At 39.3% G+C, this 27,684-nt stretch overlaps 1 protein-coding gene across 1 annotated transcript; it reads left to right on the top strand.

Annotated features, from left to right (window-relative positions):
• Positions 1 to 27,581, top strand: st8sia4 (ST8 alpha-N-acetyl-neuraminide alpha-2,8-sialyltransferase 4). The gene is made up of 5 exons (XM_036595737.1): positions 1 to 241; positions 6,449 to 6,574; positions 14,068 to 14,325; positions 17,206 to 17,499; positions 25,730 to 27,581. The coding sequence occupies exons 1-5, from the start codon at positions 120 to 122 to the stop codon at positions 26,010 to 26,012; spliced, it is 1,083 nt and encodes a 360-aa protein (XP_036451630.1). The 5' UTR covers positions 1 to 119; the 3' UTR covers positions 26,013 to 27,581.
• Positions 27,582 to 27,684: the final 103 nt, after the last annotated feature.

The following is a 27,684-nucleotide window of genomic DNA, read 5'->3' on the forward strand; positions in this document are numbered from 1 at the left end:
GTGTGGAGAGGGCGAGTGGCCGCTGGGTGAGTGATGGGGAGCGTAGGGCGGCTGGCTGGAGCTCCCGGTGCGCGCTTCGGTACCAAAGTGGCCATATCTCAGCGAAGGCAGCCGGACTCATGTGCGAAATGCGGCTCGTGCGGAAACGCTGGACCATCTGCACCATCAGCATTCTCCTGATATTCTACAAGACGACGGAAATAGCGAGAAGTGATGAGCATCAGGAAGCCCAACTCACAAGGTAAAGGGGGGCTACGACACGTTCCCCGTGCCATTGAAGCCAATTGTAGTGGCCATTGATGCAGCCAGTGGAGTGCGGCTGGTGTAGGAAAAAGAAAAAAGTCTGGCTGGCTTTGTCTCGAAGCGAGGCAGCACCTGCTTTTCGTGTGCAGCTCTGAACTTTGTGTGTTTCTGTGAGCAGTGTGCAGCTGCTGGAGCCTCAGTTTCCCTCCTGTCTCTAGCTGCTGGGATGGGGTGAAGGCTGATTTCTTCTTTGTTTGGACTCATGATCGTCATTTCATCCTCGTAGGCTTTGCTGGGATGATCTCGGCTGAGGTGTTTGTATTTCTTTACAGCCCCTTCTTCCATCTGAGCACCGTGCCCTCATTTTGTCCTCCAAACACGTTTTGTCCAATGCAGATAAGAAATATCACTCAGAATCAGGCTTTGTCTGCTACTGATTAGATTTGGAGCTGGAGCAGTTCACTTTCTTGTGCTGGCTGTTGTAGATATAGATAACCTCTGGTTTTACATTTGGATTCAGTTGAATTGTCATTCTTGTTTAGATTACAGACAGTGAGACACAGGGCTGATGAAACAGAGGCTCTGGTTTTAGTTTTGGTTACAGGCTTGACTGATTTCAAAGTTTGGAAATGTGTGTTTGTGTGTGGTGTGAGGGCCTCCAGTCATATACAGGCCTGATGAGGTTCCAGGAACTAAAATATGTGATCTGGCGAGTTTCTGCTTGTTCTGATTATGATTCACTTTAGACTTCACACTAAGCCAGTGTCAATCACTGACTGGAAGCGGTAGCCTACTTACTGTCCCTGGCAAAATGTGAGGAAGTATTTTTCTTCGTTTTGAGTGTTGATTGTATTTCATGTCAAGGTTCATGTGAAAATGAAAGAGAAGCAGTTTGTCTTGCAAGAACAGAAGTGCTGAGACATTGTGCTTGTGGTCTGTGTTGTGTGTGCACTCTTGTTCTTAGCCCTTTGAGGAGTGCAAATGTCCCCAAAATGATGGAAAACATTATGACATTGTGGGGACATTTGGCTGCTCCCCATGAAAAAACACGTAGTCATTCATTCATTCATTTATTCATTCATTCATTCATTCATTTAATATAAAAATATATTTTAATAAACATTAAAGGGCCCATATTCTACATTTTTTGTGCAGGCCCACTAATGATGTTAGTGTGGTTTTGTGTACCAAAAACATTCAGAATTAATTTTACATGACCATTTTCAACCTGTTTATCCCTTTGAATTAATCAGCCATTTTTAATGTGAATTTTAAGGCAGATATATACTAATTGTTTATGTTCTGATTGGCTGCCCTTTATTGTGTGTGTTTTACAAAACACTCCTTATAACTTCTGCCTGAATGGGCGGGGCTTAACTACTGCAGGCTGAATAGGCAGACGTAGGTAAATATATGGTTTTTGTGACACCACGAAAACAGTTTATTCAAAATGGGCTGTTTATGCATCTTATTTTCTATACATTGGCCATATGTGCTGGAAAGTAAGCCCAAGTTTTTAACAGTGTTTATACAAAAAAAATAGAAAAATGAGATTTTCCATGATATGGGCCCTTTTATAATGGCTTTAAGTCATACAGAAGGCAGGGGATCCACCCCACAAAGACAGGAATACAAGCTTGCGTATGTGGAAGTACGTGCTTGTCTGCTTGTGTTTACACAAACTCTGTGTATGACTATATGAGCTGGGCAAATTGGGGGCAGCAGACAGTTCAAAACATGTGGTTTCCTCCTTTTCACTCACGGTTTTGCCACAGATCAAAATAGAGAACCGGAACACACCTCCTTCAGCAAATGTCAGCCCATCTTACGCACGCACCTCACTCTCTGCTGTTTTCTGTTAATTGGTCGCCACTTTAGTAGCTGATTTTAGATGTGAATACATAAGAGGCTGATTATAGTTGTAAAGGTAAAAGAGAATGAAACAAAGCACTGTTATCCATGGAGGACCTACAGTAGACAAGTCAGTGCCTGTTTGTTTGCACATTTCATTACTTGCTCTGGTTAAAAGCGTCTGCTAAATTAATTAATGTAGTTACACAGTTAGTTACACAATATTGTGCAAAAGTCAGAGACCATTTGACAAATATATTTCCTTTTCTCAGTAACAGCTTCTTGACAGCTACACATCCTTTTAGACCCATATCCTCGTGGTATCTTCTCACAGTGGAGGGATGGACAGAAACACTTGCGGATTTTTTCAGATCCGAAGCAAGAGTGAAGTTTGATTTTCTCCTCTCTCTTAAAGATGAAAGCTTTAATTGCTGTTCATCTGATAGGGACAGTTGTGTTGGTCTTGCATGGTTGTTAGAAGCCCCATTTTCTCTGTATATATTTAAAATATATTTTAAACTCTACTTTTGGAAACTCTTGTTTTTTCTCTTATTTTTTATAGTTGACTTTTCCCTCAGAAATATCTCTTGCGTAGTTTTCTGTTGAATATATGTTTTTTTTTCCTGGGGGAAAAATGATTAACTTGGCATTTGGACTGAAAATTAAAAAGATGACAGGTGGTCTCTGACTTTTGCACCGTAATGTATGTCTATATGACAGATGTTATACCTTTAGTACTTAGGTATTAGTACTGTCTCATTACAAATTACATCAATTGCCATAATATAAGAAATGTCCTTCAGGGTAAACCATCATATTTTGTGCATTTAAAGGTAAAAAAGAACAAGAGGTTTTGAATAGAAATAAAAGAAAATGTTAGAATGAAAGCCTCCATTTTCCATCTTCAAGCATTACCAGACTACTGAAGGCTTTGTTGACGTGACATTGCTTGTTTAGTGTGAGGACAATGGGCAATTTCCTGTGGTGTGCATGTGATGAAAAGCTTGAGTACGGTTCCTGTTCTATTTAACAGCTGCATACTGTTCTAAGAAAGAGTCGTTGTCACTTTCTGGACTCATGCGCGGCTAGTGGTACCATAACTGTGTGTAGATTTAAAGATTGAACGTACTTAACTCAATAGATGTTCTGTGTCCACATCTCAAAAGAGAGCAGTAAACCTCTCTCAGTCTGTGTTAGAGGTGAGTTCTAGAACAGGATGTGGGTTCAGAGTTGGCCTCTACATCTGTTGTATTGATTTGCAAGAAAAGCTACATGCATGAGGCCATTATGCTTCGAAATGTGATTGTGTGAGGACATTGTTGTTCTAGACTTTAAGAACTGATGCAAGTTGGGACAAAAAGGTGAACTTAAGTTAAGATATAGTTTAGTTATAGAGTTACATGACATAAATGGGATGCAGGGGAAATAACTAAACAGAGTTGTATGTTAAAGTACAGTATATATCCAAAAGTATTCAGACATCCTTTCTAATTAGTGTATTCAGCTACTTTAAGGTGCTCACATTGCTGACACAGGTGTTCAGTTGTGCATACTGCTTATATAATCTCCATAAAGAAGCATTGCCAATACAATGGGATGCTCTGGAGCAGCTGCATATGAGCCTGAGGTCATCATGACCCATGCCAAGCATTGGCAAGGAGGGGTATAAAGCCCCCAGCATTAGAGCAGCAGTGGAGCTGTGTTCTCTGGACCATCTAGTACCTTTGTGATGTCTTTGTAGTATTTTCCTTTAAAAATATGGTTTACGTGATTTGCACATCACTGCATTCGATTTTTATTTACATTCTGCACAGTGTGCCAACTTTTTTGGAAATGGGGTTGTCCATTTGTAACAATTTTGAATATAGAGTTTTTAAAAGGCGTAATAGCTGATGTTTGATGGAAAGCATATATCCACTCTATAAAACAGTTGGCATGAAAAAAAGATCATTTTTGAAAGTGGTCTATAATGTGTTTTGCAACAAAACGTTACAAATATGCCATCAAAGCTCTGTTTGAAATGTCGGACAAATAGAAACGTCTTAATGTTCATGTATTTTCTTCATAGGCAAATAATCTGCCGATACTGATATGATACAGATATCTTGGTGAACCCCTTATTAACATGGGGTGGGCGGTATACTGGTATAAAAGTGAATACCAGTGTGACGTGCTCTCATGATATGAATTTTGCAATGGATACCATGATAAGCCCAAATACAGTAAACCACAAACAGCGCCGCCCCACACTAAACATGAGCATGAACGGCTTAAATAACGCTTATAAACTCAACAAAGTGGTGTTTCAGACAAAACTGCACCGCTGAGGCACTCGTGCAGCCACTCCTATGGTGATCTGTATAGGTTTACACAGGCGTGCACGAAGTGAGTGCGTTGTTGGGCGTGTGCCACATGTGTGAAGCATCATGAACACTCTTATTTTTGCTGGTTACACTTGCATTTTTATTTTGCAGCGTTTTCCATTTTAACTCTTGTTTTTCTCTGTTGCCAGAAGTTTTCCTGGCAAATCCGGTAACTTAATTCTAAAGTGCTGTGCAGGTAGGAATAATACAGTGGCACTGGACGTCTTTGTTTGGACTACTTTCTAAATATACTGCTATTTTAATCAATATATTGTGTTTTTACACACTGTTTCAGACATTTAAGTCTGGAGACATTTTGGGTCAGTTTCAGACTGCTACAGCTCGCTGGTCATTCACAGCAGAGCAGAGCAGCAAGAAAGTTCTACAGATATACCTTTTCCAAACGAATAATCAGTCAGTTCCGTCACTTTGAACATAAAGTTAGCACAATATCTTTTCAGTGTCCCGTACACATTTTGTATGCTATATTGTTCTTTGTGGGCTGTTTTAACTGTATAAAACAAAAAAACATATCAATATTTTACACACATTTGTTTTGGTAGTTTTAGATGATATTGAAGTCACTATAACATGCATTTTATAATCTTTAAAGAACGTCCCTCTGCTTTAGGGTCCTAACACCTGTAGTAGAGCGAGAACCACTGATAGTTCACACCTCATGGGGGAGGGGAAACTGAATTCCCACCAGAACTCGGATATTACCTGGAGGTTAAAATTACTGCAAGGAAAAAAAAGATGTTAGTAAATTTGAGGACAACAAGAGGGTTAAGCACGAGGAAGATAAAATGAATTGGCTGGTAAAACCCATCCAACGGTCGCAGAGTCAACTTAATGTGATAAACTTAACAAGCCTGGAATAGTGAGCTGTCTTTATTAGATATAGCAAACAGTGGAATATTACTTTAGACACCAAATACAAGGTGCAAAATAGGATTGAGGATGAATAAAGAGGTGAAAAACATGAGGAGAGGCTGCAGGAGAGACTAAAAACTTTCCATACCGAAGAAGCAAGAGTGTGTGGTAGTATTTACACAATGAAGGATATTTTTTGGGTGCTGCTATTGCTGCAATAATAATAATAATAATAATAATAATAATAATAATAATGGCAACAGTAGCAACAATAATAGCACTAGTCATACTAATAATGTTTGTTTTTTTTATTTTTCCTTATTATTGTTGCTATTATACATTTTTTACTTTTTTTTTGATATTGTGACATGTCATTATCGTCTGTATCATAGAAAATACTGTGATATTAATCTGAGTTTATATTTATATAAATAAAAGCCTTGATTTCAGAGGAAACGTTGGATGAGTGTAGCATACTCAAGCACTAAAATATAACATCCTGGCTTAAGGTTTAGATCAGGTATTGTTGTCCACAGAATACTTTTACCAAATGATTAATCAGTCAAATCTATCACTTTGCTCAGTAAAAGTCTAATTCTTAGAATAGCACTGTACATGTGTTCACCCTGGACAGCATTCTGACTTGTGATTGGTCGATTATTTTAAGCCTGGTGGACCAGGAGACTATTAACCCTCCTATTATCTTTGGGGTCAGTTTTAACCCCACAAAGAAAAAAACAGCACAATAGAAGGGCAGAAGGTTCATATCCCATGTGTGTGAACCCATGTGTAATCAGTGCTATGATCTAAAAAACATGGGTCTGTGGTGATCTCACAGCATGCCAGGGAAGAGGTTTCTGCTACGTATTGTAAACTCTGAATGGAGTCAAACTACTGTACTCTGAACATCTCACCTGCTTTTCACCATTTAACAACCAGACAAAAGTTCAACAGAGCAACAAAGTGAATTAATGAGACTTTCACGGCCGATTTACTTCCTTGATGTGTAATGGCCTCACAGTTGCAGTTCTGTGCTTTTACTTGGGTATCCGACAGGGAAAATTGTGAAAATTGAGGAAAAACGCCACTACAACATGCTCTTTTTGCTATTTTTACAGTGAGCTGAGCACTTCCAGACTAATGGTCAATAGCAGTGAGAAAGCCCTTGGCAAGAACCTGCCTGCCTATTTGCAGTCTACAGAAGAAGGATGGAAGGTCAATGCTACTCTAGTCGCCATGATAAGGTGAGTGAGGCGAGAGCCGGCTCTTTCTGAAAGCTGCCATTAAGCATTATCTGTGTCACCAGCTTCATGAGCTGATGGCACGGCCTCCCTGAAAAATCAAGGTCACTTACCTCATTTAGCAGAGCGCTGGCATTTGAGCGCTAAACCTTTGCCCTTGCTCCCGAACAGCACCGAACATTTCAGTGTCAACTTGTTTGAGTGTGGGTCAATATTGAAGACAGAATGATACTACTTGTTCTTTTCCCCCTTCGCATACTCAAAGCTTAAGGCTTGGCTGATACCAACAGCAATAAAGCTTTACATTAGCTGTTTTTAATTGAAGCACTTCAGAAAAGCTGTCTGTTTGAGGCTGTTTTCATATCTAGTATGAAGTTCGCATTAGAGTTTGGGTTTTGGGGTTTTTAAAGTGCATTAAATAATACATGTGGGTGTTGACTGATTGGTCAGGAATTTGGCAGGGACACAAGTGCTCTGTTATTTTCTGTTAGCTTTAATTAGTGCCAGAAAATGAGGGGAGGACGTGGACTTTTCAGTTAGAAAATGAACAAAACATGTAATTTGACATGGGCATAGTTTGAAAAAGGCATATATATATACACAATCCTTCAAATATATTCTTGATAAAATGAGTAATTTTGCTGCATTATGTTGCATGAATATAGAGACACTTTATGTTTAGATGTCAAAACAAACCAAATTCAAGTTTGATTGGTCCACACTGAATAAAATAGATGTGAAAGTGACTTAAAAGTACCATATTTACACTGCTTAAAGACTCTGCTACCTTACAGGAAAGACTATTTCTGAGTGTGCAAAATTAGACTACTTCAAATTTTAAACAAAAAAAATGTAAATCAATTTATCATAGTATAAAATCACTTTTTAATGGTGACATATATGTCAACACCGGTTGTTTTTTGTTGCTCTACAAACAATTCTTTGATATTTTAAAGCTATATTTATTACAGAATCGGATCAAATTTATTTTAATATCCAGTGACGCATGTTCTGCTGGTGTCAACCTGAGACTGATGCTAAATATTGAATCAGTGCCATCACTTGACGGTATCCAGTAATAGATTTAAAAAAGGCTTTTTTGAGTAACAGTTGGAAAGAGAATAATTGGATTATCCGTCCCACACAAAATTCCATTGTGCTTTTTATGCATGTTTGATCTGTGCTAACTAAAAAGCGGAACATGTACTAGGTGTGCGCTGCATGTCTCTTTGTGCTAAGAATAGTGCAGACTGCTGGGCCCTGTTTGCCCACAGAGGGAATAGTTAAACCAGGACTGCTGAGACACACAGCACAGACTGGGCTTAAACTTTCCCAAGAAGCACCATCAATATCTCAGCGTGCACATGCTGTTCTTTTATATGCTGCTTTGCATAACTACATGTTTGCAGCATTGTTATGTCAAAAGACACATCCTACATTTTTCTCCCTGAGGACATTATGACACTTATGTAGATTTTTTTTTTTTTTTATCAGGAACAATTATAAACCATTTTCAGGATGAATGACCTGTTTGTTCAGTTTGTTCGTGTTTCAAAAAGGACTCTGGGCTGAAACACTTCTTATAACTTCAGCGTGTTGTTGGAAGAAAACCTTCTATCTCAATTTTTGATGTTTTTCAGTTTTTCACGTAATTTGAAAATACCTGTTACCCTTTACATTGTCTGTGAATTTCGGGATGAATGGATTAAAACATACATACATACATCATCTAAACCGCTTATCCTTCTGGGTCACGGTGGGGTGCTGGAGCAGGTCACCAGTCCATCGCAGGGCAGACAAACAGACATACACACACATTCACACCCAGGGGCAATTTAGCATGTCCAGTTGACCTGACTGCATGTCTTTGGACCGTGGGAGGAAACCGGAGTACCCGGAGGAATCCCACGCAGGCAAGGGGAGAACATGCAAACTCCACACAGAAAGGACCCTGGTCGCCTGGCCGGGAATTGAACCCAGGTCCTTCTTGGTGTTAGGCAACAGCGCCACCCACTGCACCACTGTGCTGCCTGGATTATAACAAATAACTTAAAATGACTTGGGAAGAAAGTCTGATTCCATTGACTTACATTAAAAGTAAAGTAGGTTTTTTCCTTCTCCTGTAAAGTTACCATTTTGGAGATACAAGGTTTTCTTCTGACAACAGCTTTTGTGACATATCAAAAAACAGTCCGTTCAAAATGTCTTTGCAGCTTATGTACTATATATTAACCATATGGACTACAAACCTATTTCCAAAAAAGCTGGGACAGTATGTGAAATGCCAATAAACAGAAAGCAGTGATTAGTAAATTCAGTTTCACTGAAAACACAGTATTTTATGCTTTATGAACTTCATTGTTTCTTGTAAACATATGCTTATTCCAAATATGATGCCTGCAACACATTCCCAAAAAGGACAGGAGCTTGTTTACCACTATGTCACATCACCTTTCCTTTTAATATCACAAATAATCGTTTGGGGACTGAAGACAGAAACTCATCCAGTTTTGAAAGCAGAATATTTTGCCATTCTTCAGTCGTAAATGTCTTCAGCTGTGCAGCCGTACAAGTTGTTGTATTTCACACATTGTGCAGTCTGGCGCTTTCTTTTAATGTGGCCATGCTGCTGTAACACATGTAGAATGTTTTTGGCATTGTTGTGTTGAAATAAACATGAAAATTCCTGTAAAAGACAGCATCTAGAAGGCAGCATGTATTGCCCCAAAATGTGTATTTATCTTTCACCGTTAATAGTGTTTTCGTGTGCAAGTTACCCACTAATACACCCCCCAAGTACCATGACAGATGCTGGCTTTTGAACTTTACACTGTCTAGATCATCTTTTTCTTCTTTGTCACAGAGAACACAGCCATTATTTCCGCATCCACTATTTCCATGAACAATCTGAAAGGTTGACTCAGCAGACCATAAAACATGTTTCCACTGTGCATGAGTTTAGCTCAGATGAGCTTGAGCCCAAAAAAGTCATAGTGTTAGTTGACATTGTTGACATATGACTTTCACTGTGCACAGTACAGTCTTCAGTAGCATTTTTGGATGCAGCAGCAAACAGTGTTAACTGACAACAATTTTCCCATTTAGTGATATCCTTCACAGAAGTATGCTGGTTTTTAATGCAGTGCCGTCTGAGGGATCGAAGGTCTCTGGAATTCAGTTGTGGGTTTTTGCCCATTCCTTTTAGACAGATATTTCTCAAGATTCCCTGATATCCAATCTTCCAATCTTTTGATGATATTTAGAACTGAGAAGGCTGAAACGCCTAATATCGCTCATTGAGGAACATTAATTGCAAACTGTTATATTATTTGCTGGCATTTTTTTTCAAAGTAGCGAGTCTTGACCGATCCTTGCTCGTGAAGGACTCAACCTTTCCTGGATATTTCCCTTTATAACCATCACCTGTGAAATATGTTTTTTGAATATTTACAATGTTCCTAGTCTTAAATAGTCCTAATATTTTTAACATGTTGCAGGCATCAATTTCAGAATGAGCGTGTATTTTACAAAAAACAGTGAAGGTGATAAGGTAAAACATTAAATAGCATGTCTTTGAATTGTTTTTGTTTAAATATTGGTCAAAGTACATTTATAATCACTGCTTTGTGTTTCTATTTGCATCTCATACTTTTTTTGGAATTGGGTTTGTACATCAAACATTTTTATTTTGAAACAGGGAAAATTCTGTTTAAAATGGGCTTTTTATTGCTTTGAATTGTTGAATTGTTTTTTCACAAACAAATGCAGCACTTATCCGAAAAGTAAAATAACCCAGTGATTACTTTATTACAGTTTTATCATAGTTTTTATTATAGTATTTGCTATAGTTTGGGTTTGGTTTAGTGCAGCACAGCAGCTTTTGGCTGCAGTTAAACTATTGTTTACGCTACTTTGCAGAACTACTGCATTGTTGTTTGTCTGCATCATTTGCAAGCAGACTATGGCCTACTTCCTCCTTTCTTATTCTTTATTGTTTTCTTGAACATCACTGTGGCCTTTCAAAGAGGAACTGTGAAGAGCAAAACAAACAAACACAAACTCATTGCCTTCCAATATCAGCAGTGTGTGTGTGTTTTAAAGGAATACTCCAGAGTTTTCAACCTAATCTCTATCTGCAGATCTGTAGTGGCCATGGCGGTGGACAATAATTGTGATGCATTTCCCTATACTATGATTTGTTCACAGTGGTGGTGATGGGAAGCAGACATCTGGAGTGTTTAATGCCTCTAAAAGCTCCCTCACAGAGAGTTATTACATGAAATACTTAAATATGTCACCTGATCTCTGAGACAAAGCTTTTGGCCAAAAGATATTTTTAAAAAAGACATTCATGGTGGTGGTGTAAATGTAGGGCACTATAAGGCAAAATTATACTCAAAGACATATTTTTTCAGATGTACCTCAGAATTGAAGTTCTCAAGACCGGTCTTGAAACCATACATTAACAGTCTCTTGTCTTGGTTTTGGGGTAAGGTGGAAAATTCGGAAATTGTTCTGGAGATCAGCCAAATGCGATGCCTCTGTCTGAAACAGAAGAAAAAAAGTTCAGTTTTCAGTTAGTAGTACTGAAGCAACTACACCTTTCAATAGAATAAAACAGCCCTATTCTACATGTTTAAATAAAATCTGTTCGCTGTCAGTTGAGGAACCAGTTGATCCTCTTCATGGTGGCTTAGTTGGGTTATTATTTGTCTGCTGATGTTCCAAAATTCAAACATCCTCTGAGGGCAGATCAGAATGTTATTATTAGCGTAATTTCATTTAATAATAAAAATAGATGCATGTTGTTGGGTTTATATACAGTTGACTTTGTGAAGTTTTAGAGAAGAGGAGACAGAGAAGAACCTTAACAATCATTTACACACACACACACACACACACATATATATATATATATATATACACACACACACACACACACACACATATATATATATATATATATACATATATATATATATATATATATATACACACACACACGTATATTTGTGTGAACGTGTGTGTGTGTGTGTGTGTGTGTGTTAATGATAATCAGTGTACAATGACCTTACTTCATTTTTAGCTTTATTCTGAAAAAATCTCAGTCTTGTCTCAGGTTGAGATCTTGGAACTGTGCTTCCACAGTGGCTCAAAACAACAAAACAGTTTCTTAAACTATTTTCTAATCCATAACCATTAGGCCAGAGACCTACACTAAACCAGCACTGCGAAATCAGCCATTGACTAGCAAATGTGGAAGCTAGCTGCTGTTGCTTAACCGCTTTTGAGAAACCCTAGACACCTGATCTTATTATCTCTTCCCAATTGTTGATGGGAAAACAAGCACATTGTAATTACTGAGCAGTGTGTTATCTGTCTTGTGTTTGAGGAAATGTCACGCTCCACTGACACCACAGACACCTCAGATGGGTGTCACAAACACTTCCTCATTAGTCGCTTGTAACATCTTGCAAATACTGTCTCATTTATCAGATTCAGAGGAGCCTACAGTTATTCCGTCTCTGACTCATGCCTGAGATTTCAGATTACATTCAAAAATATCCTGGGGCATAAAAGAATGAGACAATTGTAGTATAGACTACAGGCCGAAAGCATGAAAGCAAGCAGCGATCTTTAAAGTTTGAAAAATTTGCCAACAACTAACACAGCACTGCTGTTTTTTTACTGACATCAAGTTTAGGCCCCTCAAAACTAATTTTGCAATAAGGACATTAAAATGAATGATTGGTACATGTCATTATGGTTAGCTTTTAGGAGTCTCTGGTTCATAAAGGAAGTATTTATGACATTATTTTATATATTTGTCCATGACGTCACATATCCTCATGCCCCTATACACCGATCAGCCATGACATCAAAACCACCTCCTTTTATCTACTCTCACTGTCCATTTTATCAGTTCCACTACCATATAGGTGCACTTTGTAGTTGTACAATTACAGACTGTAGTCCATTGGTGCTTTGTTAGCCCCCTTTCACCCTGTTCTTTAATTGTTAGGACCCCCACAAAGCAGGTATTACTTGGGTGGTGGTTCATTCTCAGCACTGCGGTCACACTGACATGGTGGTGGTGTGTTAGTGTGTGTTGTGCTGGTACGAGTGGATCAGACACAGCAGAGATGCTGAAGTTTTTAAACACAGAGTCAACTGACTGTCCACTCTATTAGACACTCCTACCTTGTTGGTCCATTATGCAATAAGAATGTTAAGAAGTCTGTTTGCTGTAGAGAGAAGATGAGGACTGGGGCACCCAAGCTTTTGCATATGACCCTACCTACCTAGCTAGCTAACTATCTACATACCCAATAAACCATCCACCCACCCACCTACCTTTCTGCTTATCTCATTTGCATATGCGTAAGCCCCCTGTGCTTTGGTTTTATGTCTTTGTTTAATTAAAGGAAGTGTGAGCTGCAATGAAGATGTGTTTTTTGCTTGTCTGTGAGTCATTTTGCATGTGTTTTGTGTGTACAGTCAGTGGGAGTTACCCCCACTGGATCCTTAGCTGTTTTCTTTTTTTTTTGATTATTTACAAACTCAGAATAAGGTACACCATATTATCAGAGTTCTTACAGTAAGAAGGCTAATCCAGGATCGGTTTGTGTCTTTCGCATAATGTTAAAGAGAATTACATGAACAGATGACACTTGATCTTATGTCAGTGTTGTTACTTTGAGCCTTGATAAGTATGGGCCCTGATTCGGTTCATCAAACCTTCAGGAGCATCTTAATGGGGTATCAGGTGCGTCTGATTAAAGCTGCAGTAGAACTCTGCAGGAGAATCATCAGGAGATAAACTGATAAAGAATCATTTTGTTGTACACTCTGGCTGCAGACATTTAGCAAAACCTTTTTTTGTGCATAAACGTATTACTGTCCATTATCCCTTTAAAAAAAGAAAAGAAAAATTATTTTTACGAAGTTTGTTGCTTCCAAGCGTTTGTGACCTTGGCGTTTTCAAAAGGGAAATTTAATTTATTTATTTATTTTATTATTTTTTTTATTCATTTCTGCAAAACTAAATGGTTAAGATGTAACTAAAGTCATTCAGAGTGGTTTGATGTGAAATGAGAAACTTGCAGAGTCGGAATTGCTCACAGTGGTGGCGATAGGAACCAGATGTCTGAAGACTTTTTAATGCTTCTAAAAACTACTTCACAGAAAGCTTTTACATGAAATAGTTATGAATACATTGCATGAAAAATTGTATTGCAGTGGTCTTGAGAGACAGTTTTCTTTTGCAGCATGGAGAAGTACAACACAGGGTGTTGAAAGGCAAAAATGTGTTCTTTAGGATTTATCACAAGTTCACATAATCAGCATTACTCATTACATTTAGTATGTATGTAGTATGCTCATTTTGATTATGAAATAAAATGGCTTTATTTGTGTTTCACATGTTGTAACCCCTGGTTCCTGTCACCAATGCAAAAATGTGTCCGCACCTAACGTGTTCTGTGCTTCATTAAAAGGAAGGACATCCTCCGCTTCTTGGACGCAGAGAGAGACGTGTCTGTGGTCAAGAGCAGCTTTAAACCTGGAGACACTATCCACTACATTCTGGACAGGCGCCGGACGCTGAACGTGTCCCACACTCTGCACAGCCTGCTGCCCGAGGTGTCCCCGCTGAAGAACAAGCGGTTCAGGACCTGCGCTGTGGTGGGAAATTCTGGGGTCCTGCTCAAGAGCGGATGTGGAAAGGAGATAGACAGCCATGATTTCGTTATACGGTAATTTCCCCTCTGGCTGTTATTCACTTATCGCTTCCCTTCAAGTATTGAGTTCTCTCAGAAATGACCAGGGCACGAGAGTGAAAAGCAGCGGCTGGTAAAAGCCTGTCTCGTAATCTGTCTCCCAGTCTGTCGGTACAGATTGCTTCACCAATCTTGTAACCTATCTCTGCTGAGTCGTTAATTTTTGGCAGCTTTAGTCAGCGTAATCAAATGAATCCCCTTTCATCCAGTCTGCAGGAAAATGGCTTGAAGCCAGAGATTTGTCAGTGCGATCCAGGCAGAGTTTCAGATTCAATCTGTCACTGTTTTTCGTTGCTGGTGACCTTTTGTTCTATGTGCTATACAACATAAGATTGATAGAAGAAAACAAGAACACATTAGTTAAAAACAGCTTTTAATTTGGGAAGTTGATGTAAATATTTCTTCTAAATAGAAGAGGAAACGCACACAAAATGTTTTTTTTATGTAACGTAGGGGCTGAGGCAGATTGTAAGTGCGAAGTGACTTTATAAAGGGCATTCCGATACTCATTGTCGTAGCAGGCGGGGTCAAGACACAGGCAGGCAGGAAAAGATGCAGATCTATAATCAGACAAAACAAAGAGAGTAGCAGGGGTCAAAACCAGTGAAAACCAAACACAAGAAAAAGGCTCAGGCACTGAACACAGAGACTTTACAAACACACAGCGGGGGAAAAAAAGGAGTATACGTTGCAGCCTTAATGAGTCCAAAAGTAGCTGCAGGTGTGTGGAAGAGGAGGAGAGTGGGTGGAGCCAGGGGGAGTCCAGGTCGAGCCTCTCGTAAAGGTGGGGGGGGGTAGGAAACATGACAGAACCCCCTTTTAAAGGCATGGCTCCCGAAGCGCACAGAGGATGGGCCCGGACCATGAGGATGCCACTGGTCACAACGAGTAGAAATTCCAGAGGGGCAGGCAATCCATCAACTGGGTAAGAGGGGACGGGGCAGGACCAGCACTGTAGACTGGCTGAAGCGACTTTGGGAACCTGTGCAGGAGGAGCACAGGAGACCACAACAGGGGGAGCAGCAGCTCTGGAAGCTGGCACTGGATCAACACAGAGAGCCAGCACAGGAGCCGCACGGGAAACCAGCACAGAAGAAGCTTGGAGGATAGGACCAGGAGCCGCCCGGGGCACAGGAACAGGATGTGGAGCCGCCCGGGGCGCAGGAACTGGAACTGGAGCCGCCTGGGGCGCAGGAACAGGATGTGGAGCCGCCCGGGGCGCAGGAACTGGAACTGGAGCCGCCTGGGGCGCAGGAACAGGAACTGAGACAACAGGCAGGTCAAGGAACTCGGACGCAAGCTGGTCAGGGAACAAGGTGGTTGCACCGACGTCCTCGGGTGCAGGCTGAGCCTGCTGCGACGTCCATGGACCCAGACTGGCTTGTTGCCGTAGAACCATGCTCTCTCTCCCTAGCAATCTCCAGAGCACTAGGCAGCACTTAGAGACCTTCTTCTGCCATAGGGGACCCCACGTCCACTATGTCCCCATTGTCCCACCCAGCGACACAGAGACTGGTGAGATATCCTTTCAGCCCCCACCCCGAACTTGAGGAACCTCCTGCTTCTTTGGCAATGGGTCAAAAGCAGGCTGGAAGAGACCCCAGAACTTCTTCAGTGAGTGAGCCGCCTCACTATTTGAGGCCCACATATGAGCTGCCCAGTCTAAGGCAGGCCCTTGCAACAACTTTACGAAGACCACTTTGCAGTCCTCAGACTGAAATGACTCCTTAAAGTAGGCCAAATAGCAGAGGCACTCACCTTCTGAAGTTCCTCCAAAGCTCTGGCTCCCCATGGTAAAAGCTGGGGTAATCTGGTGGTGTGGAAACAGGCTTGTTGATAGGTGAGGGTTTGAAGCCACTCGCTGCAGCCTTGAATGGCGAAGTCTTCTGTAACATAGGGGCTGAGGCAGATTGCAAGTGATAGCTGATCTCCTAAGTGGTTACTTAAAAATTTAATAGCATGGTCTATGCTATGATGTATCACGGCAGCCCTATTTTGGTCTGGCAGAATTGCCATGGGAAAGAGTTTTTAAAGAGTCCATAAAGAGCCGTTGCTCAGATTCACATTTGCTTTGGTTAAACTAGCTTTGGGAACATGTGCTCTATATACACTGCAGTGCTCATACATACTGTCTGTAGTAGGGCTGCACTGATAGGCAGTTTCTGAGCCAGTAATGATAAGCAATAATAAACACATTGTTGTGGCTTGGTTTTCTCCACTCTCTTAAAGATGAAAGCACTGTTTATCTGATGCTGACAGTCTTGGTGGTCTACCCTGCCCCTTCTATAAGCAAGTGGATTATTTTATTAGCTTTCTCAGTTATTTTAGAGTCGTCTGTGGCTGCATTTGTCATACTGGACACATCTAGCATTACTTAATTTATAACTTCCTAGCATCCTACTAATTAACTGAGTCTATCAATTATTAAAGACATTGATTACAAACTTTTGAATGGTAGTGTATGAATTATAATGTGTACAAAAAGTTAAATTTTCGTTTATTGAAATCAGTATTGGTCATAACAGGGTGTTGATTATTGGTTAACATATTGGCCCAGAAATGCCATATCAGTGCATCTCTGGTCTGTATACATATCAGAAAAACTGTAAAACTGCCCTGCATTAAAGTGACTCGCCAAAAGAAAAAAAGGAAGAAAACTATTGTTATGACACGCAGGCCTGATAAATGTTCTAGCTTTGACATATGAACAAGGACATTCCTTTTTCTATCCACTGAAGCACACATTTTTATGCTGCCTCATACCTCTTTCATTGCATATGACTAACACCCTATAGGCAGCCTGAGGGCCTTTCATTGCAGCTCTAACGTTTGTCTTTTCCTGCGGCTCTCGCTCAGATGTAACCTGGCCCCCCTGGTTGAGTTCGCAGAGGATGTGGGCCTGAAGTCGGATTTCACCACCATGAACCCGTCTGTGATCCAGCGGGTGTACGGCGGACTGCGGAACGAGACGGTGCGGGAACACTTTGTGGAGCGGCTCAGCATGCTGAACGACAGCGTTCTGTGGATTCCCGCTTTCATGGTGAAGGGCGGAGAGAAGCACGTAGAGGGCGTCAATGACCTCATCCTTAAGCGAAAGCTTCCGGTGCGCATGGCCTACCCCTCACTCCGCCTGATTCACGCCGTCAGAGGGTGAGTCACACAAGCAGATAGAGAACCCATATCTATCTATATATATTATTTTTTAAATAACACTTTGTATTATGTAAACATTGTTAAGGTTTCAACACATACCACTCACTCTGCAAGTCCATACAGTCCAGAAGCTGTTATGGAATATTAAGGAACATTTTGTTATATTGTGATGATGAAAAACCAACACATTTTAATAAATATGTCTCTTCAGCTCCACCCATTCATGTTGAAGTTATAAGGAGTGTTTCAGCCTGTATTGCTTTTTTAAATGAGGCACAAAACAGGGCAGCCAGTCATTTACATATATCAGTCGTTTAGGCACTTAATAAGGTGATAAAGAGAGGTTGGAAATGCTCAAATAAAAATGAATTACAAAGGATTTTTGGTACATAGAACTACATAAATGTTATAAGTGGACCGCACTAGCATACTGGCCCTTTTAAGAGAATAAGCACAATACCCCACCAAGTAATAAAAGCAGATGTCTCTTGTGTAATGAATGGGGATTAAATGAATGTGCTAGCAGGGGAGGAGGCTTTTCTTTAACAAGGTGTAGTAATGGTCTTGTCTTTGTCATGGTCTTGTTTGCCATATTACACAAATTAATTGCTAACTGCTAGTCACAGGGTTGGATATACAGCTGTATGGCCATATATATATATATATATATATATATATATATATAAATGGATGTGAATAGAGGGTAATAGAAAAGTATCTGAACAGATGGTAACTAAAAAAGAGTTTTTTTTCCTAACTCATGAGTCACTGAGCTTTCACAATGTGTTACCACAGTACAAAGAGTAATAATTAAATAGTAAACCTTTTCTTGGTAAGGTTTAATAAAAACCTTAAGAAACTAATTAAATGTTAGTATCAATTCTTTTCATTAACATTTATTGTGTTAGTTCTACTGAGTTTCATACTGTTCTTTAAAGACCTTGTAGGCTATAATGAAAGTGAATATCTCCATAGTGCTATAAACCTTCTGTATTTTATTTTACTAAGAACCCAGCTGTACACAAACTAGCTTTATTTTTGCCACGTTTTTAAAGCTTTTCATGAAATCTGTCTGAATCATTGGTGTAATAAGGCCCCGCAGTTTGTTTCAAAACTTTACAACAAACACTATCAAAAAATATTTGTGCAAAAGCTTTCAAGCAGCTGATACCACTTGTAAGAAAAAAGGGGATTTGTCCAATAGAACAGTTGCCAGTCCAGTCAGAACATGACAGCTTTGCCTTTGGTGGAAAAGAAGAGATCATTGTGGAGATCGCTCTCTTTGAACATGGCGGAAGACTTTAGTCATTGTATATTTACCTCCTGTATCCCAAAATTGCGGCTTTGAGATGCACATCAGACATTCCTGCCGTGTTTCCTCATTCGCTCGCTGCACGCTTTCATTCTCGATCTAATACGTGGTATCAAAAGCGCGGACGTTGCGAATAAAGCTCGTTTGAAGACAAAAGAAGGGAGCATCGATCGACATAAATTGGCGTGAAGAGCCCAGGCCTGGCAGTGTTAGCTAGCAGGGAGCCCACAGCTTCTGCCCTCTGATTGTCATCTCCTAAAATCAAAGCCAGCCTGCAGGCAGCCACCTGTGGAGCATCTTTGCAAGGCAGTGCTCAGCGGGCTTAAAGACAACCCAGTGATTACACGCTCTCATCTCAGTCAGGGTGAGCAGTGGCTGGATGCAGCCTAGAAAGGCCCTAAAGTGCTCTTAACCTTCCATATTGTCTTAAATTGTTGAAAAACCTCTCATCTTAGAAATGTTAACTTTATAGGACTAGGATCTACGGTAATGTAGCGAGATTTTAGTCCATGTAATTTTGGACTATTTCTGTTGGTCCATTGGTCCTGAAACGTTCACACAACATTTAGGGGCTGTTTTCAAATGATGTTGAATGAATGAATGAATAAATAAACAGAGTTGGTTTTGATATGACAACAGTGAGATTATAGCTGCACTCCAAATGCTAGGCTGCGGTCTAGCTGGGATGCATTTATAGACCAATAGCCGCTTGCATGAACCATCTTAAGTACGCATCTTAATTTAAAGCTAAAAGCTTAAACTTGCTTAAACTGTTAAAAACTGAAATGTTGAAACTTAAACTAAAGGTCTGAATCACGATTTACAAGCATCGAGTTTTTCTTTACTTTCCACTTAAACGTTTCCGCAAAAAGTGTTTGTTGTTTTATGCAAGTGGCCATGATTTGTTTATTGAAGGCTGATCCAATCAGAAAGATTTTAAAACAGCTGAGAAATGCAGCTTACATGCAGCCATGTGGATGGATGGCTGGATGGATGGCTGGGGAGTTGGCTGGATGGATGGATGGATGGATGGCTGGATAGGTGGCTGGATGGATGGATGGCTGGATAGATGGATGGATGGCTGGAGAGGTGGATGGATGGATGGATGGATGGATGGCTGGCTGGATGGATGGATAAGGATGGAAGGAATGTTATTGATCTTGAGGGGAAATTGCAGTGTTACGGTAGCAGCGACATAAACAACTTCACAAACACACAAAACATCACAAACATATATTAAACACCAAACAAAAAAAGGGAATAAAGGAGATATAAGCTATATTCAGCTATATACACATTTACCAGTACCAAAATAGGAATAATACAAGACAGTTAAAGTAGTGGAAACCATCTTTAAGTTTGAAAGTTGTCCATATATATCTATTTTTATAGAAAACATTGTTATACAGTGCCATAAACCACGTAAGTCTATTAGAGATTATTTAACAACTGAATGCGGTTTGGAGTCACCGCTTGTTTTGAGCTAATTACTTATATGCTCTCATTACTTCTTAGCTACTTAAATGCATTCATAAAGACACATTGTGGGTTTGTTTAATGGTAAGCTGTTAGTTTTAGTGGTTAGCTAGGCCAGTTCTAATGTTGTTAGCATATATGCTAGCAGAATGAGTGTTTATCTGCTTATATTTTCACTAGCAAGAATAAAATATACGCTTTGACTCCACACATGATTCTCTGTAACTGTGTGAAAGTGCACTGTATTATTTCAACAGTAGAGCCAGAGTTTACTCTGTAAACCAGAGTTTACCAAGTAAACATAGCTGAGAAGCAAGATAACTAATCAGCCTATTTGGCCACTTTAGGCTTGTACTCAAACAGTTGCATACAAAGAACAAGAAAAGATAATCAAATTGTTAATCACACTTATTTATATAGCAGTTAATAAGCTAAATCAGCTAAAATTTAATGATTGTGACCGGCCTACTTATAAATGCTGTTAGATGTGTGTTGCAGTGACAATTGTATGGCGTAAAGGGTCAGATTTGCATTTCATTTTATTATATTACATTCAGAAGCCCAGAGGGCCCCAAGTAATTCAGGGCCTCAGAAATTGGTGTTTTGTTTTTTAAATAAGATTTATTTATTCTCCCTCCCCAGATTGATAACAAGTCTACCCAGTCAAATTAGAATAGTATATGTAAAAGTGAGATACCATACCGGTGATATGTCGATTTCTACCATCGTTGTCATCAGTTTTCTGCAAATTTGGTACTAACAAAGCTCTTTAACTTTAAAGGCTGAAATGGGCTTTGTGAAAATGTCAAAGCAAACATATAGTGTGGCTTCAGCGAATCAAGGGTAACAGATGCATGGATCATAAACATTTTTTATGCACACCGTAGCATGCGTTTTTATTTATGATGATCAGGTTTAGGTTTTTAAGTTTGCTGTGTTGCTTTTCCTCATCTTTGCACAGCTCATGTGTCTGATTTTATCTCTATTGTCACGTCATCTTCTTTGGGTTCGCGCGTTTGGAAATTTTAAAAGTTTCAACAGGCCTACCCAATGATTTATTTCTGAGTACGCCACTGGATCAAACGATAGAATATAACTTGTCATAGACCAATGCAAAGGTCAAACCCCAACTGACTATGACTGAAACTAACATCTTACTTGCCAACTTCTTATTCAAATTTCCGTTCCACTTTGAATGGTGCAGAAGTCACGGGTGCCAGAATGTAACTGCAGCACAATTTATGGTGAAACAGAGAATTAAAAAAAAAAAATTGCAGATAAAAAGCTCACGCCAGCTTAGTTCAAGTTTATGCAGTAATGGAAAGATCATGAATGGCAGTGCTGGAAGTCGCTGACTGGTGGTGGCGGTGTGTGCACATTCATTAAAAACAAAGGTTTTAAGTTTTGGATGCCGCGTGTATCTAGACTCATAGGGCCCATGACCACCTGTAGCCCCAGGGTGCGTGAGCAGGTTAAAGCACCCCTGATTACATTGTATGTTTTATTATTAAGGGTGCTTCAAAAATAACATTTTAGAAGAAAAATAAGCAACTAAAAATAATAAGTATACAAATTCATGTTCTCTCATTGGTTCGGGGAGTGGGGCTTAGCCGACTTTCTATCAGGCCAAAACATCTCTGCGGGCCAGTTTTGGGCTCTTTAGTTTATGTACCAGCATTCTAGAATGTATAATGATGGGTTATCAAAAATCACTCTGTGTTAAAGGAGAATTTCACCCCTTTGAAAACGGAAATTCAAAATTTCTGCAGATTTAAATGGTTAAGATGTAAACAAAGTCATTCAGAGTAATTTGATGTGAAATGGTTTGTTTTAGAGAAACTTACCAAGACAGAAATTGCTCACAGAGGTGGTGACAGGAACTAAAGCTCTGAAGTGTTTGATGCCTCTAAAACCCTCACAGAAAACTATTACACACAATGATTTTGAATACAATGCCTGATACCTGATGAACTGTTTTGCTATAGTATTGAGGTAAGCTTCTGGACTAGCATGTGTTTTAATCCATTCATGGAATAGATGTATTTGCACTGTATTTTAAGGCAAAATAGTCCCCAAATAAACATATTGTCTGATTTACTATTAAATCTTACTATCATAAACATTACAAATAAAATAAATCAGTAAGTAGATTCACTGGTGGTTTTGGATAGTAAATAAAATGGCTGTTTTATATATTTGTGTTGTAGACATTGTGACTCCTAGTTCCTATCAACACCACTGTAAAGAAATCTGAGCTTCTATACAATGTACCATTTCACATCATACCACTCTGAATACCTTTGTTTATATCTCAAAGAATTATGACCAAATTTTTAAAATTCTCTTTTAAGAAGTTATATTAGCTGCCCAAAGCTATGCTAGCTCAGTACAGTGAAAGTGTTATGCAAAGTGCACTACTAGTTGTTTAACAAGGCCAGCAAAACATAAAGTGAAATACGCAGTATGCATTTATTTATTAGTTAATTCATTCATTCATTCATTCATTCATTCATTTATTTGTGCTTCCCGGTTTATGATCATCCACATCAGCAGTATTTTCTCTAGCAAATTTCACATGGCCTTATTTCTGATGATGTGACCTAGTGGCCTCGGGAGACTGTTCCATTTTTCATTATCTAGTACAAATGAGACGCCTTGATTGGACAGTGCTACTGAGAGCCTACCTTTCTCGGTTGCAGCATAGCTTTTGGAACACAGCTTATATTTTCATTTTGAATTCCACGATGAAGGAGGGAAATGTAATTCCAAAAGTGCAGTCGTGTTTTCAGCCTTCAAAACAGTTCTTAAAAGACTTACGGGAGAGTATACTCGGATCTGTTAAATTAGTTTTCGTTCAGCTAGCCGGTCTTGGAAATGAGGCTATTATGCTTCTCAGCTGGGGTCTTTATATCTAGTGATCTTTTAAGCACGCACACGCTCCTGAGGGGGTCTGCGTTTTCCTTTGAAGGTACTTCAATGCAGAAAATGCACAAGAACTTGAAAATATAATCTCCAGTATGGTTCCTTAACAGCTATTGGTCAGTTGGTTGGCTTGATTACCGTCTTCAAAAGGTAGTCACTCTAGCCACATAATTCTGTGGGCACATCAGATGTTCTTGTGAGTTACCATGGCAGCCAAGCACCTTTCTCTTTTCAATGACACCTTCAGACCGGCCTGCTTCAGTGCTAAATATAGGCCTCTGAAGGGTGAAGCGGTTCTCAGTCAGGGCGACTAACCCTGGAGGCCGCCACTTAATGCTAGATTGGATCGAACTCTTAAAGTAGTATTGAAGCCCTCGTTATTTATGACCAACATTGAAATAAACCACAGTTGGCAAATACAAGTTTAAGCTCCAGACAAGAATTGCTGAATCAGAATCAGCACTATGTCCAAGCCTGTTCTCACGCTTCTAGGGCTGGTTCTGCATTTACGGTTAGAATATGATAAACAGTCATACTGCATGTTTTAGCAGCTGCGGACCTGTAACATTGCAGTTGAGAGCCTGTAGTTCAGTCTCTTTCTGACTGCCCTTGTGAAAGTGTAAGTAACTTTCCAACAGGTATTTAACTTCAGTGTTAGGGCTAAGGTGTGGAATATATTAGAAGTCTAAATGTATTACTTTTGTTTTGCTATATTATTCAGATGCAATTACATGTTGAATTACATACATCCTCTGTTTATTTAATTTTCTGCAAAAACAGCCTTTATGTCACAGGGATGTAAAGATAAAAAGGTAATCCTAACAACTGTGCAAAATCTGGTAGACCACCAAAGCTGTGACCATCAGATAAACAGTACTTAAAGCTTTCATCTTTGAGAGAGAGGAGAAAATCAAGCTCCACTCTTACTTCAGATCTGACAAAAAAAACAGCAGGTGTTCCTGTCCATCCTCCCACTGTGAGAAGACAACAACACTATGAGTCTGAAAGGATGTGCATGCGGTGGTCTCTTACTTTTACACTGTACTGTAATGTTAGGCTCACTATAGAATTACATATTAATATTTAATTCTTATTCTTTATCATTAGGTTCAATGTGTATAATACGGAAATAATAAAAAGATGGCAAAATGTAAAAGATGTTTTTTCTTTCAGCAGAAAAGCTTGTATGCACAGCAATAACTTTTCATCAAATTCAAATAATAGTAAAATAAAATCTTATACTTACAAATGTGGTGTTGATTGATTGATTTATTTCCCCTTTTTTCCATGCTGCTCATTCTTAAGAGCTTTTGCACTCAAAAAAGTCACTATAAAAATGACTCTAGCTGTAGTTTTTCCTAGTCTTTTGTAAATGTAGCATTATCGTCATGCTGGTACATTTCATCTGTTATAAGCCTCAGAGCAAACCTCAGAAAAACTCAATATTGTCATGTTTCTTTAAAGCACATCCATACTGAATTATTGATAAATGCAAATAAGCAAATTAAATCTGTTTGCCTGTCCAAATAACCTTCTGGTTCACAGTGCTGCATTGTGTATGATAATGCCTCTCCCGGCTAACATTTTATTTATTCACTGAAAATTAATAGCTCATAAAGTGATGCCTCATTAAAATGCAAGGTGCATAAGTGCATTATCACTGAAATTTGCAAGCGTACCAAAGGAAAGCTTGGTTGTGCAGGACGGTGCCCCCAGCACAAAGTCAATAGACCATTACATCATTAAAACAGGCAAATTATGGCCTAATTTGTCATTCAATTACAGACTCACCAAAATTACATCTCGCATGATCTAGTTAGACTAGACTTTCATGAGTATGTTAGAGAATGGCAGCTACTCAGCTGCTGCATTTTGCATAGCCTAATTATATTCTTAGTTGATTACACAGAATTATATATGATAAGGCACTGCTACAATCTAATAGTCTTAGTGCCAGCCTGGGGGTGATGTGATTTATATAAGCCAAAGCAGACATTAAAGGGCCCTTCTTCCACTTTTATTGTCTCTCACAGTCTTCTTTTGTGTGGCTTTAGGTACCAAAACATAGTCGGTATTTGTTCTTACACAACCATTTTCCAACCTTTCATTACCTCTTAGAACTAAACAGGCCATTTTTACTGTCCTTTAAGAATGATATGTAACTGAGTTCTGTTCTGATTGGCTGCCCTGTATTCAAAAAAGCAGTCCAGGCTAAAACACTCCTTATAACCTTAACGTGAGTGGGCGGAACTAAACTACTGTAGTTACTGGTGGATATTTGGCCATGTGTTAGTTTGTGTGATTTCACAAAAACACTGGATTCAAAAACTTTTTTGCAGTTATGTTTCCAAATGTGGGCCTCATAGACTGAGGAGCAAATGGTACATTTTGAAATGTTATGTTTACATACTATATAATTTCCAAAAAAGCAATGACGGTTCAGTTTTCAGTCCCTTATGAAGCAAAATGATTCATGAAACCTGCATTAAATTACATTCATCTGCATTTGTTTGTCAGGTACTGGCTCACGAACAAGGTAAATATCAAGCGCCCCAGCACCGGACTGTTGATGTACACCATGGCCACACGCTTCTGTGATGAGATCCATCTGTATGGATTTTGGCCATTTCCAAAAGATGCTGCCGGAAATCCTGTGAAGTATCATTACTACGACACCCTTAAGTACCGGTACTTCTCCAACACGGGCCCTCACCGGATGCCACTTGAGTTCAAGACGTTGAAAATGTTACACAGCAAAGGGGCCCTGAAGCTGACGACATCTACATGTAGACAAGCTTGACGGGCTGCAGTTGGTCATAGTTATGGCACTCTGTGCCACTATCGATCAAAAGGACGGCCGAATTACTCATATGACACTCTTGAATATTTGAGTGTCTGAACCATGTGAAGCTTTGCGGTCTGAGTGTGCCTTCGGTTGGACATTTCAGAGGCATAATCTGCAGATTGTGTGGTAATTAGTGTCAAAAATGGTTCAAAAGTGCTCTATTATATCATATTTCAGTAACAAAATCCCCATCGGTGAGCTGAGCTCTTGATTCACGAACATAAAAATGTCACAGTTACAGACACCTTGCAATAGTTTGGCTAATGAGAGAAGCCTTGTCGGTTGTTTTAAAACTGGATGTAAAATGGCTGTTCTCAGTGATACCACCTTAAAATTAGTAACTTTGTTACTACTGTAAGAAGATGTCTTAATGATCCCAAAGAGCCTGATATTCTAGCTAATGTTACCTTGAGAGATTGTATTGTTCTTCAGTGCTGTACTTTTTAGGATTTAGAGGCCTTTGTGCAAATTATTTTTTTATCAGTCTAAAACGTACAACCCGTACATTTTTAAATTGGCTGTGTTTAAAAGTCAACATGTCACACTAATGTGTAGGCTATGTTTAGATTTGATTTTTTTAAAGTCTAGATGATGTAACTTACTGTATGTTTGAATGTATCTCAGTTTAGACCAGTGGTGGTGATGCTAAAGGGTCTGTTTAATAGAATGGTAGACTGGTAATTATATTTCTGGAATGTACTGCATATTTATTGAACTTGTGGACACTGGGACTGTACATCCCAGCACCAGTTTTCAGCCGAGCCCATTCTTTACCTTCTGTTGTTTCAAGGCCTGGATATACTGAACTACTTCTCTCTCAGACATGTGAGTAATGAATTAGCTTAAACCATTCTGATGTCTTCAAAATCGTCTAAAAGTTCTTCTGAATATTTATGCTGCTTTCCCTCTCTCAATATTGCTTAGTGTATCCAGGCCTTTGGTGCAGTTTTTCATTCAGAAATTTGAATGACGTTTTGCTATCTGTAGCACTGTACATATGTACGAATGTAAAGATGCTTTCATTTGTTCACAGCAGAAACTTACTACTTGACAAAGACTGAATATTGTAATGTATCTTATGCACTGAACAGCTGGAATTAGTGAGTCACAGGCTATTTTTTAGTCTTTTTTCAGAGATTTGTTGCTGTCTCCAACTCTACAATAGTAACAGATTTTTTTCACAACATGGCATATATTCTTAAACCGAATCATTTCAGGCTTCAAGAAGATACGGGCCATGCGCCGTGCTATTTATTGTTACAGAGATCTGCTGTTATTTTTATTTCAGGGTTTTCATTTTGTACGTTTTCCTTGTCTGTAATTTATATTGTAATTTTTTGTACTTTGAATCACACTGACCAAGATGTTGAATGTGATAGGCTTTGGGTCATTTTTAGAGAATTTGATACTTATTGTTTTGCTAAAATCCCAGCTTTAAAACTGATTTCACTTTTTTTCCAAAACCAAGTTTATATGTTTGTAGAAATTTTAGACAGAAAATAAAATACATTGTTGATCCCCCTATTGTGTGTGTGTGTGTGTGTGTGTGTGTGTGTGTGTGTGTCTGTTTTCTCTTTGTGGGCCCTAAATGTGCCCATGATAGTGGACAACATGAAGCACCACTGTC

Source organism: Colossoma macropomum, unplaced genomic scaffold, assembly GCF_904425465.1.
Source record: "Colossoma macropomum unplaced genomic scaffold, Colossoma_macropomum, whole genome shotgun sequence".
NCBI lineage: Eukaryota > Metazoa > Chordata > Actinopteri > Characiformes > Serrasalmidae > Colossoma > Colossoma macropomum.